We start from the raw sequence: 13,452 nt of genomic DNA on the forward strand, positions 1-13,452 counted from the left end.
GGAGCCGGTACCCAGCCAGGAGCGGCTCCATCCCCGGCGGTACGGCCTTGAGGCCGGGCGAGGGGCCGGGGTCCTCCCGGGTGGCCGCCGCCGCCCCGCCGAGCTGGGTGCCCGCTGCCCGCGGCCTCGCGGCGAGGCTCCCGGCGGAGATCAAACCCAGGCGCTTTCGGGCACGCCGGCTCACAGACGCGCCGCAGCCAGCGAGTTTTCCTCCTTCCCCATAAAATGCAGGAATTCCGGGGTTTGACAAGGCAACGTGACAACATGAAATGCAGGCTCCGAGCGCCCGTGGCTTTAGGTAATGAACGCTTGGCCGTAGCGAGTCAGAAAGCCCATTCCTAACTGTTTATGTCAACAAATCCATACTTCGTGAATTAAGGTCCCGGGAGAGCCGGGCTGTGCCCGGCTGGCCTGAGCCGCCGTTCAGCAAGTCGGGATTTTAAGGATCGGGGTAATTTATCGCGTTGTTTTTAATGTTTATTATTTATTGCTCTAATTATTTTTCACTTTCTATTGGAAATTTAAAATATATAGATGTACCTGGAACAGATGCCAACTCCTTTCAGTCTCACTCAACTTCTAATCATCGCATCTGCTTTGTGTCAGAAAATACTTTGGGAACAATTTAACTTTGCATTAAAATAACTAATTAAAGCCACACCTCCACAGCCTCTTGCGAAAGTGGAGGAGGAATTTCAGTAAGTGCATCGCTTTTAATGGTAGCTTTCTGATTTCCCTGCCTTGCTGTAATTTATTCAGTTACAGATCTGCCTGCGGGGCAGCTCCCATTAGGCCGATGATGAAGTCTCATGAGTAAAGCTTGACACCTCCCTCCTAATAAAATATAATACTCAATTAACTCGGCCTTTCTGTAGGCTTTAATTGGAACAAGTTAATAATGGGCGCAGGGTGAATTGTCATGCCATCCGCAAGCTCGGGGAAGGTGTCACGGATCCGTCCTGCCTTTCCCATAGCAGAGGTTGTAACCGAGATTTGGAAGCTTTTCCTTCAACACCCTTGTGTTCTGTAATAAATCTGTATCCATTTAAGGATCTATCATAACACACACAAAGCTCCTGCGCTCAAAGAATTTCCAGCAAAAAGATTTAGCTGTAATCCCTGACACAGCTGATTTATACAGAAGGTTAAAAAATACCGCTGATTTATTTATAACCGGCCCAGCCCAGCTAAGAAAGCACTCGGGACAATCGGACGGGGAAGGGTAGGGGCGAGGGGGGGCTTCGCCCTGCCCTGGAGTTGGGGGGATAATACTTCAGAAAGAGGGGGCCCGAGAAAGAAGCGGTTGTCTCCGGTTTTTATGCGGCAGTAAATGTTAATTTGAAAAGTCGGCATGGAGATTAGATTCCCCCAGCTTTGTTCCCTACAGTTGCGAAGCGGGAAGGTTAACAGGGTTGTGGTTTTTTTTTTTTTTTCCGGAGTCGGGAGGGGGGTGAGCAGGGCAGGACCCGCCATGCCCTGAGCTCCCCGAGCCGCTCACCTCGCAGCCCCCTCCTCACAGCCCAGGTCGGGAGGGGTTTTCACACACACACCCCCACCACGTTCCTTCTCGCACGGCCCCAGGCCCGATCTGGCAGGGTGCTGAGCGCACGGAGGCAGGCAGGGACCAGGCGGGCAGCGAGGCGGCGGCTGGCGATGGGGGGCGGGCGGGCGGCGCCCCCCTTGCCGTGCCCGCTGCGAAGCGCTGCCCGGCGGCGTGTGCAGGGAGGGCGATCCGCCGTCAGGAGAGCTGCAAGGCTGGGAGGAGCGCTGGAGCGGGGGAAAGCAAGCTCTCCTCTGCGCGTCCGAGAGCGTAGCCGAGTTAAATCGCCGGCCTGTTTCAACGGAGGCAAACACACTTTTTTCTCCAGCTGGGATCCCAGAAGTGACTCCTGATCCGAATAAGCCTCCTACAACAAAATTTCCATTGGGCCAGCATGGGACGTTGGTGTGACATGGTAAACTACCCGGGACCTCCCGGGTACCCCTCTTATCTGAGCAAACTCGAGCCCCCCTCGCCAGGAAGGCCACTGGTCCAGTCTCTGCTCTCCGGGCAGCACACGAGCGCATCCCTTGAGGGAGGCTGCCCCGAAAACTATGGGACAAGCTGACAGCAAGCACATGGGAGCCCTGAAATGCAACTGTACTGAAGTATTGCAGGGTCCCTGCCAGGACGTACACATACAAAATTACCCCCAGCTACTGCGGGGGTCGAGACTAGTCTCCCACTAAACACAGATTTGAGGTCAATGGAAAGGCAAGTCGGAGTGAGAGTCCTGAGCAGAAGAGAAGGGCACATGAGCTAAGAAAAGTGATGGAATCATCACTAGAGTATGATGTTGTAAAGAACAGAGGCGCCTAAAAGCGGTTGTTAAAAACAAGGAAACCTCATAAAAGGTTTGGCTTTCGACTTTAAATTGTTGACTTGCAATTCACCTTCATGTGCTGCAAATTTGGCTTTAAATCAGATTCAGAAAGGGGAAATAATCATAAAGGCAACCCAAACATTCCTTTGAACTTGACCCAGCGGTGCAAAACACACACGGAGAGAGAAGTTACCTTTTAAAGAACTCCAAACACTCACAGACCCACACGCGATTAAACATGTTTTTTCTTTTTTAATTTAATTCGAAATAAGAGATAAGAAATAATAAATCTTCAATAAAATATATAAAATTGTACAAGGCATCCCTTTCAAAGGGACTTTCCTATAATGGAAGGTTGGGGGTGAGGGGAAGGGAGAGGGGAAGTTCATCTATAGTGGGTCCCAGGCAGCGACAGTGCCTGGGTCAAAACAAACCAAAACCAGCAAAACCTCGTGGCTTTTTTTCATTTTTCATTTTTCTGCTTTTCTTTTTTTTTGTTTTGTTTTGTTTGTTTCTTTCTTCCACAACAACATGCTAAGAAAATAAATCCAGGAGAAGCTCTGCTTTCAGTGCTCCGCAGCCTTTGGAGTAACTTTCTCACAAAGTTTAGCAAAAGTAATACACATAATACAATAGTTATAAGGAGAAGCCTGGGGAAGATACTGCCAGCACTCGGGGAGCTCCCACGGGGACAGATGGGTTACCCCACCGTCCTCCTAGTAGGGTTGTTTGTTTGTGACACCTGGATCTCTCTTAAGAAGGGCTTGAAGCATGAGTCACTTATATTGGCATCCTTAGCAAGGGAAGGAGAGAAAGACTCAGGGGGTTCTTCTATTTAATACAGACTGTTGCAAATACTATTAAAAAACCCCAAACATCTCCCAGTTCAACAATCCTTTGCTCACCACCACTGTGGAAACAACCCACGTCTTCTTTCCCCAGAAAGCTTCCTTCCTTCTCTGCTGGTTTTCAAACAGTACTGCAGAGCCAAGATTACCTGGCTGTAGCCAAAAATTTCTAAGCATGCCAATAGGAAGAGATAAAGACCAGACTGCTTAATAACCCTCCCTTGCATTTTACCTCCCCTCACAGTGCTTAACAAATGCTGAAGCTATTTATACAGAGAAAGGCATTACAGGAGCCAACGGTGGATAAAGCTGCTGCTCTACATTTAGGGGCCCTGATGCTCATCTTGTTGCAAAGATCTGTCCAGGTTTGGAATGCAATAACTTTCCCTATCCCCAGAAATGCAGGAACTTGCTGGCTCTGAACTTCACTCAGACTCTACTGGGTCTAGTTTCTATTTACACGGTGTCTCTAGCTAAGGGCTCTGCTTTCTTTAAAAAAAAAAAAAAAAAAAAAAAAAAAACAAACAACAAAATCTTGATTATACCTTTTTATTTCCCTCCCCCCATATTAAGTGATGACACTTGAGAGTGTGGGTTTAGGGCATGCACCCCTCTTACTTTAAACATGTGTTGGGCCCCATCAGGAAGGCGTCGGGAAATCTCTGCCTCCATAAGATGAGATTGCTTTTTCACCTGTTCCTTTTTATTCTAGTTTTACGTGCACTGTATAAAAACCCTACATTTGCTCAAATGTTTTTTCTTTTTTGTTTGTTTTTACATATTTTTTTTGAGGATCAGACTCTCAGTGCTCAGAGCACTCAGAAGACACCCAACCCGTAGCATACAGGATGCCTTGCTTTGCTAACGCAAACTCCCGTACACTCAGGATGGCAGATAGAAGCGTGCAGAAAGAATGGCCAGTACTGGTTGGGGTACTGCCTTCTTGGGGTTGGATATGATCCACCAGGAAGTCTGTCTCACTGTCGCTTTGTCTTTCTGATCTTCTTAGGATAAGTGGTACATGCTATATCCAACGGGAGTAGCATAGAGTCCAACGGGCGGGATAGGAAGCACAGGTCTGTGAAAAGGGTAGGATGTTCCATAGAGTGAGGCAGCCTGGATGGGAGAGTTGATGGGGAAAGGGAGGCTGAACCCCGACGGCAACATAGGCTTTGCTGCCATTTTGAGCTTCTCTAGCTCAGCCTCCTGCAGTCTCTTGGCCTTGGCCCTCCGATTCTGGAACCAGATTTTGACCTGGGTCTCTGTGAGGTTGAGGGAGCTGGAGAACTCGGCTCTCTCGGCGATGGACAGATACTGCTTCTGGCGGAACTTGCGCTCCAGAGCCAGCAGCTGGGAAGTGGTGAACGGGGTTCGGGGCTTCCTGTTCGTCTTGTGCTTCCTCAGGGTGCAGGCAGTGGGGCTCAGGTGTCCTGCAAGGAAGGGAAAGGCCAGTTATCACAAAAGCAGGGAGATCTGGGTGCTCTGGAGAGACGTGCTGCAGTTGAAGGCTGGGGTGGAAAATAGGGAGGTATCTGAAGGGACAGTCCCACCAGGTGATGCCCTCAAAACAGGGGATCCTTTTGCAAGTGGCTCTGGAAATCTCTTCCTGGCCAAAGTTATGTTCACAGGACGTCAGCAGATGTCCTGGGAAGTGAAATTTGTGCTCAGCGATTTCAAAAAGACAGCTTGTAGACAAACAGGGCACAAAGGATTCACAGATATACACACAGTAGATCGCTTTAGGAGTCTGCATAGGGGTCTAGAGCACACGAAACAGCTGCCTTGGTAGCTGCAGAACTGGAGGAGTAACTCCAACAAAGCACACGACAAACATATACGCAAAAGCAGGAGATTCACAAAAGGACTGTGGTGCAAGAGACAAGCCCAGCCCAGCCCCGCTCCAGGATTTCTCCACCGAGAGCAACAAGTCAACCCTATCTTTTTTCTGACAGCTGAAGAAGTGGGTCTGATAATTTTTGTGGTTTTGATAACTGGGCATTTCTCCTGCTATTTCCTCTCCGCTTGAAATCAAGAGCAAGTTTTACATCTACTTAACAACTTCTTTTCAAGAAGTATTTTCTGGTTTTCAACAAGTATCAACAAAAAAAAAAAAAAAGAAAGAAGTGCACTTTTAATTCAACATTTAGCTTTTATGACATTTACCAATTAAAAAAACCCACATAGCTGCCGCATCTGTAGCCAATACAGGTCAGGAAATCTACTACCCTTTGTGCTTGCCTTAGAACTCCAACCAGGTTAGGCACATGTGCCCGGGATGGCACATGGCTGACTTGTCTCTAGATTCATTTTGCATTTCACTAATAATTTTGCAATCTAAAGAATAATTAAAAAGCGTGCGGCTGACTTGAAAAGCTTAGCAATTTGGCTGTGTGTCGGATCACTCCCAAGGTATACGACAAACCACTCTGACTCCCCAGCTTGACACAGAAAATGACACCCAGGCTGCTCTTAAGAGGCTGCTAAATTTTGTACATGCTGTAGTGTCTGGTTCAAACGCCTGTCAGGATTTGCACGTCGTATTTTCTGAACCCCTTTCACTTTCCTCTTTTATTTTTTGAAATAAACTGGATCACGAAGCTGTTTAAGTGAATATTACGCAAGTAAAAATATCCCACGAGGAGAGTGTTCGAAAGTTCAGAAAGGGGAAGGAGAAAACAGCTACAGGGAAAAAAAAAAAAGTTCATTTTCTCTTCTTACTCCTTTTCTAGATAATGATCTCGAAAAATAAAGTCCTCTTAGAAAACAACTTGTCAAATACCGGTTTACGATCACACGGGGGCATTTTAATAATTAAGGTGCTCACCGTGACATTTGGTTCACTCCTAAAAGTAAACTGAATTAAAACTACACTAAATAGACACTAAATTCACTACCAATCACCCAGTTATTCCACTGTCTCCTTTTAAACGCAACCTATTTCTTCTCTCAAAGTGAAGCTCTCCAAAGACCCAGCTAAAGGGGGCTCCTTCCAGGAGGGATGGGTTTTACATCCCATACATTACAAACAGGAGGACTGTCGCTCCGGGGATGGCTCCCCATCCCAGCTCCTTCCCCGGCTTTCGGGTTAGCTCGACCCGTCCCGACTTCTGCTACGCACGGGGGAAACCGCAAAAAGGTGCTTTTAAATTAAATCCCCGATAAATATTTTCCCGGAATACACCCAAACGTTTATGGGCTCCTTCCCTCACCATCCCCCAAGTGACTGCCAAACTCTGATAAGAAGCAGGGACCGTCGCCACCGCAGACCCTGTAATTACGTGTATCCCGTGCCAGTCCTCAAGCACTCGCTGCAGTGATTTGTTTCGCTGTTTTTTTCTGTTTATCCTCCGTTTTCTGGCCAACATCGGACAAAAATAATCACTTGGATACGCTTCCCTCTACGTCTTGCTCAAAATCTAACATTTACAGCTTTTCCCCCAGTTCTTCTCACCCGTGATATTAATAACAACAAATCGAGTAGCTACTTCTCATGTCAAAACCCTCCACGGACAGACGGGCTTCTCGCGGGAGAACCGGTCATCGCCTCTTGCAGCCACAGCGGCTGCGAGGGGGCCGAGAGCCGGCGAGGTGGGAAATGAGGAAGACGATCGGGGCCGAAGGACCTTCCCTTCCCTGATCATCATTTTCCGCCCCAAATCCTGCTGAAATCACCGGACCCGAACTCCCTAGACTTTTAAGTCCTTTACAAAGCTATTTTGTAGATCTCTACAAATCGCCGGTTTTAATAGAGAATGAGGGGGAATTTCGAAGAGGGGAAAGAAAAGAAAAAAAGAAAAAAAAAAGTACCAGGACAATATTAGGCCTTGTCTAAGTCTGGGTTTTAGGGCAGGAGCACACGCTTCTTTTCACGGTTTTCCAGCATGCTTGAGGGTACGTGAAAATCGCAAACCGGAGCTGGGCAGTGAATGACATGGCTGCTTTCCTCCCGGGCCCTCTCCCAGCACGTTAGAAATCAAATTAATTCGGGGTTACCGCAAAGGAAAGGCGATAAAGGAAAGCCAAATCGAAATTATTGTCCCCCAAAGTAGAGGAGCCGCAATAGCACTAAACTTCCTGCTTGCAATATTAGATCACAGGAGCGAATTCTTCGAGACTGTCCAGCTCAACAGTTCGCGTCTGTAAAGTCATTAACTTAAATAAAGCAGAGCATTTAATTTACGTCAGGGATGCGTGGAAGAGAGCGGATCAATCTGCTAATGCAGGTGTACAGCCAAGGCTCTTGGCGATGGGAAGGCAGAGTCTAGCACTGCCGGGTTACGTTTTTCACCTTTTTCTGAAGGTAGTTTGGGGGCTTTCTAGTTTTTAAAAGCAGATGAATTTTATTTTTTTAAAGGGATCTCACTGAAAGCGAAATGCAATTCGGCGCAGACACAGCAGCGCGGTTCGAACTGCAACAGGCTTTAAAAAGTGACCTGTCACCTCCGGATGGCGCGTCCCTAAGGCGGTGGGGAGGCGGTCGGGAGAGATGGCAGGGGCTGAAGAGGTCGGGCCCAGTTCGGGAAACTTTGACAGGCTGCATGCAACGAGGGAGAAACAAACACCGCGGCGGGAGTCAGCGCGCAGAAAGCGCGCAAGGCTGGAAGGGACGATTCCCGAGTTTAAGAGATTGCTTTGCAACGTTTGGTGCAAGGGAGAAGGCAACAGGGAGAATTTCCAGTTCCCGTTGCAACGGGATAACGTAAATGTACGAAGTGGCAGCCGGTGAGCCGTGTGTCGGAAAGGGAGCTAGTCCGTGGTAGCTCCTGGTCCATGTACGGTTTAAAAAGCGTTATATATTTATATACACACACACTATCTTATATAGAAATATGTAACTGCATATATATATATAACACATATATGAACAAATATGTAACAAATACCACACACGCGTAGATGTAAACACATATATAAAGTATCATATATATGTATCTATCTACCGTGCTCCTGTGCATCTCGGCGCCCGGGGAGCAGCGCAGCTCGGAGCCCGGGGCCGGAGCGGTGCCGCCTGCCCTGGCTCCCCGTCCGCCGGCGGCTCCCGCGGGCGCCGCGCAGCCCCACGCAGCCCCACGCAGCCCCCGCCGCCGCTTCCCCGGCCACTCACTTGGCGGAGGGGAATATCTCCCGGCCTCTTGGATCCAGGACGTGCCGTCCTCCGAGTTCTCCGATTTGACCGACGCGGTGTCGAAGGTTTTTGTAAGCGCCCCGGGAGGGCTGTGCGCGTCCCGGGAGCCGTGGCCCGGCAGCAGCAGGTTCCTGGAGGTGCCCACCGCCGCCCCGTCGGCGCTGCCCCCCGCCGCGGACAGCGGCAGCTCTTTGGGGGGTTTCTTGTCGGACATGAGGGCTTCCACGCTGAACGGCAAGCTGGACACCTTGACTTTGTGGTGCTCCTCGGCGCCGGCCGCCGGGCCCTCCTCGTCGGAGGAGAAAACCTCCTTCGCCTTGGAAGGAGAAGCCATCGCGGGTGCGGAGGGAGGCTGGAGCGGGGCCGCCCGGGGAGCTGCGCTGCGCCTCTGCCCGGCCCTGCGCGGGGACTGCGCGAGTGAGGCGCTGCGGTGCCGCCCCCCTTTTTCCCCCTCTGGGGGCTCCCCGGCTCTTTCCTCCTTTGGGAAGTGGAGTAAACGCCCCGCGGGCCAATCAGGGCCCGCGCTGGGGCCTGACGTCGCGGGGTGACTCATGCCATTGGCTCGGGAGCGGGAGGGTGGGTAGAAACTTTTTTTTTTCTTTTTTTTTCGGGGCTTATTTTGTTTGGGGTGTTCCCCCTCCCACCCCCCCGTCCCCTCCGAAATGAATTAGGAGTTAATGACACGGGCAGCCAGCGGAGCTGTGCTGTTAGGGAGCCGTCCAGGGCTATAAGCATACCAAGGCAAGAAAAAAAAAAAAAAAAAAAGCCGCCGGGGTAATTAAGGCTGATGATTAGGCGAAGAGGAAACTTTAGAAGATCGCGGCTCTGCCTCCTCTCGCCGCCGGCCCGGGCCCCCCCAAACCGCGCCCCCCGCCGCCCCGTCGGCTACCGCCGCGCCCCTGCCCCGCCGGCCCCCCCGGACCGGGGTCTGCCCGGACCCCCGGCCGGGTCCCCTGGAAACGAGGTGCTTGTCCACGGGGTTTGGGGGGGCGGGATGCTGGACTCAGCGAAACGCCCCGGCGGAGAAACGAGCCGCTCGTTTTTCATCCGAAAAGGGGTTTTTTTCTTTGCGTTTCCTCGGCAGCAGGACCCAAGTCGGGCAAAACCACTCTGCAGAGGTTAGATCTGTAATTATTATTTTTTTTCCAGCGTCAATTACACACGTGATGAATAGATGAGCTTTAATAAATTAGGGGCACGCAGCCCTTAATTAAGAGGCATATCAAACCAGTACTATGAAAGCGATTCTCTCACTTTTTGACTTCCTACCAGTGGTATGAATAAAGAGTATCCTTTAAAAAGCGTTTCTAATTACCGCGTGGATAAAAGCAAATACATATTGTTCTTTTCATAATTATTTTAATCTTACACTGGGCGTTATTTCATACTGTGCCTGCAACCTTCTCTGGTTTTTGTGTTTTTTTTTTTAACGTCCAGGAAACGGAGAGTTTGGGAGCCGTTTTGGTGTTGTTTATAACCGAGGCTCTAAAAACCAAAATACTCTGGGAAGGTGGCAGTGCCTCTGCCCAGGTCTGGGGCTGTGAGACACAGCTCCTCGCCCCATGCCCTGACTTCAGGGGCAGCTCGGACAGAGCTGCAGGCTCAGTCCTGGGTGGCTGCGGGACTCTGCTCCCTGCATGGTTTTGGTTACAGCCCTTCCACAAAATGTTCAGGATATTAGTAGCTCATCTTGTGCTCGATCTGGACTCTCAACCTTCCTGTCAGCCCATGCAGCTGTCTTGGAAGTCCCCAGTCCTGCTAACACAAATCATTACTTCCCACTCCCTCTGCAGCCTGGGCGATTATACTTTTTCCTAGAGGGAAAGCTGATTATTCCCTGTTCAGGAGCTGATTTTGGGAGAGGAATTGGTCTGATCTAGATTTTCTTTGGGACGTGCTCTTTTGCCCAGGCCAGGCCAGATAGCATCTGAGGAATGGGATGTATTGAGTGTGCTGTGCTGGGCCCAGGGGTCCCCCCAACCTCTTGCAGCCCTGGTCATCCAACACCCCTGGTCAGCCAATAAGTATCTGAGCCACCCCAGCCCTGATAGCATCTCGCCTGGTGCCACGGATGGCAAATTGGGACCAGGACATGTGATTGCGCTGTGGGAAGGCATGTGGGAGGACGTGTACCAGAAGCCATGTTACAAAACCCCACTCATCAGTGGGGCTAATAGTAGGGTTTGCACACTCATTACTTATTGCTAGCAGTGTTACTGCAGACCTTGATGGGTTAAGGATTAAAGCTAGGCCAGATCTGCAAAGAGAGGTGATGCCTTTCACTGCCTCAGCCCAACTAACCTGTCTGAGGCAGCATGCAACATTTCAGGCAAGGGAGCCCTGATTTGGGCTTTTCTCCAGGGTTGAAAATAATAGTTGATCCCACGAACTGATGCCTCTCCAGCTGCTCTTGCTATTCCCAGTTTGTCACTTCTCCTTCCCCACAGAGCTCATATCTTTGCTGGGAGATAACTCGCAGAGAGATGCAGGACTGCAATCAGCCAGCTCCGGCCTTGCAAGCTCTCCTGCTGCAGTGGGGTTGAGTTTGTCCCTCTTCCCCCGCTCCCCCCTTCCCTTCTCCATGCTTCCTGCACTATGACAAGTAAATGAGAATTGATGGACATGCAGGAACAATGCATGTGTGTCAAGAACAATGCACTGCCCGTGGAAAGCCATTGTGGGGCTGCTGAAAATGCTACAGATAATTATACCGTGCTCCTGAAGTCAATGCCCACTGGAAGGGTGCCTGGGGAGGGAGAGCTCGCGGGAGGGCAGGTCATGGTGACACTGATCACGTCCCTTGGGTGCAGCTTCTCTCCCCGGCTGCCTGGCTGTGGCCTGGGTGCACAATCTCGCACGCCATCACTGTGGGCTTGCGGAGGCTTCTCTGCACCGTCATCCTTTGGGAGGCTGGAGGAAGGAGAAGGACCAAGGAACAAGCTTCTCTCGGCATTGTAAAGCATGGAGCAGAAGTTGGCTCATCCAGCCTGGTTTGGCTGGCTTTTGGGTGCCACAGGGGTGCCTGGGATAGCAAAGCATGACAGGGTTTGCTCATGGCATTTGCCCTCTTCAGCATTAGCCCATTGCGGCGTTGGAGCATTTTCTGTCTAAAGTCTGAATTTGGAGGTTCCTCTCCTCCATCACCCCTCCCCTCCTTCATCCTCCTCCTGTCAGTTAAACATAGGAGAATGAAGCCCCACACGGCACTGAATGCCGGGACAGAAACCTCGCTGAGACGGGGTTTGGAGAAATTTCTAGGAATTAAGGCTTTCCCCCGCTCAGGATCTCAGAGCGGCCGCCCAGCCTCAGACCAGCAGGGAATTCTCCCGGCCGGGGAACCGACGTGAGTTCGGGGGCTTTCCCCTGCGTCGGGCTCCCCTCTCGTGTCCTCGGTGACACCCCGCTCCGCTCCCGGGGAAGCTCGGCCGTCGGGGCTCGGCGGCAGCCGCCCGGCTCCTGGGACGGCCCCTGCCCGGGGATGTTTCCCAGCCCCACGTCCGTGCGTCCCCCAACTCCGAGCCGCCGCAAGAAACTGTCGCACGGAGCACGGCTGGATCCTAAGGATCCCCAGAAAGCCCCTAACCTCCCGGTGCCCCCCCAGCCTCCCCCTCGCCTCCTGCAGCATCAGCCCCCGTGAGCCGGGGCGGGCTCTGGGCGCCCCGATCCTGGGGCTCTCAGCTGGAGTGGGGCGGGGAGGGAGGGAGCGCAGGGGGAGGAGAGACGTTGCAGACAAACTGAGGCTGTTTTGCAGGCGCCAGGAGCGGGCAGATGAAAGGGAAGCTCCTGGGGGAAGTGGCTGTGCAGTTTGACCGGCTCCAGCAGCAGCAGCAGCGACGGCCCGTCCCGGCCAGCTCCGCCTCCCGCCTCCCCCCTCTTCCACCCCCCCCCCCCCCCGGGCTCCAGGATGCCCCTCGGCCCACCTCCGCCTCGCCTTTCCCAGCCTGGGGGCGGAGGGAGGCGACGGGCAGGCACTGCCACGGCATCTTCGCTCCCGTATCCGTCAGGCCGTGGGCAGCATCCCCACCACGAAATGCCACAGCATAATTAGTTTGTGATAGCTGGTGCTGGTGACTTGCGGGGAACTGTCCGATTTCTCCAGCCTGCCCCATCGGTGTAAATCAGGAGGGAAACCATTCGGATCATTACACGAATGGTGCTCTATATCCCCAGATCACGCAAAGCACCAGCCCGTGTCCTTTACAGACTACCCGGGGGGACAAAACGCCCGCGGGCAGTGGGGACAGCGTTTATTCTCCGGGAGGGACGAGCCCACAAGCATTTCCCCCTCGTTTTATGATCGATTTGGTTAATCAGCCGTTTTCTAAAGAGAGGAGATTTTTTAACGAGCCGCCGTGACGCTGACGTGTGGAAGTCCTTTAAGAAAGGAAGATAAGGCTCCCGATTTGACTAGAAAGAAAGGCAGGAAAATGGAATCAGTGCGTGCATCAAGTTTAAGTTTTACCCCGAAACGAGGTGTACGCCGAGGTAATATTTGATGTGTCAGATGTTGGGAGATTTTTGTTTCATCGCCTTGCTCCAGATAAGATTTGGAGCCAAGAGAAAGGCGTTGTAATAATAGATATTATGCATTTATCTCCAGACGCTAGCAAGGAATTAAAACGAGCTGAACATCAGAGCTTCCGCGGGATCAGGTCTGGTTACCGACGCTTCCATCTAGATCCTCCTCTTGAGTCTTTTCTGAAGTTTCTGAAGCCGTTTTGGTTGATGGCTGTTAGCTGCGGATCCCGCTCCCGGGCGGTTTGCGGGGGGAACCGTTTCCCGGAGCATCCTCCGGCCACCCCCCGGGGGATGCGGGGGCATGTCCCGCCGTCCCGGGCAGGCTGCGCCCGGCGCCGGGGAGGGCTGGGGGGGGCTCTGCCTGCCCGGCACGGCGGGACGCGCAGCCCGGCTGAGCGCCCAGCTACCCGTGCACGGGGAAGGTGGATGACATGAAGCAAATTTGCACTATATTCGGTGCGGAAAATGGGCAGTAAGTGCAATCACGCGTTATAATTGTCCTCTGTGTCACCCGACAATGGCTCCTATTTATCGCACCGGTGTCATCCACTCGTTAAGACAGTGAGTGTACAATGAGCCGTGATTATTGCATAATACG

The 13,452-nt window shown here is 51.8% G+C and overlaps 1 protein-coding gene across 1 annotated transcript; it reads right to left on the reverse strand.

Moving 5' to 3' along the window:
- Nucleotides 1–3,806: 3,806 nt before the first annotated feature.
- On the reverse strand, nt 3,807–8,735 carry MSX2 (msh homeobox 2). Its single transcript, XM_054841875.1, has 2 exons — nt 8,316–8,735; nt 3,807–4,641 (listed from the first exon to the last, which is right to left on the reverse strand). Exons 1-2 carry the CDS (start codon nt 8,668–8,670, stop codon nt 4,217–4,219), a joined length of 780 nt encoding a protein of 259 aa, XP_054697850.1. The 5' UTR covers nt 8,671–8,735; the 3' UTR covers nt 3,807–4,216.
- Between the last annotated feature and the right edge of the window lie 4,717 nt (nt 8,736–13,452).

Source organism: Grus americana, chromosome 14, assembly GCF_028858705.1.
Source record: "Grus americana isolate bGruAme1 chromosome 14, bGruAme1.mat, whole genome shotgun sequence".
NCBI classification, from domain to species: Eukaryota; Metazoa; Chordata; class Aves; order Gruiformes; family Gruidae; genus Grus; species Grus americana.

What these genes read in the sequence shown, in the direction of transcription:
- MSX2 (XM_054841875.1), bottom strand. Translation starts at nt 8,670, where the DNA reads ATGGCTTCTCCTTCCAAGGCGAAGGAGGTTTTCTCCTCCGACGAGGAG. An exon ending in GAGATATTCCCCTCCGCCAA is followed by an intron (nt 4,642 to 8,315) that starts GTGAGTGGCCGG and finishes CCTTCCTTGCAG; the next exon opens with GACACCTGAGCCCCACTGCC.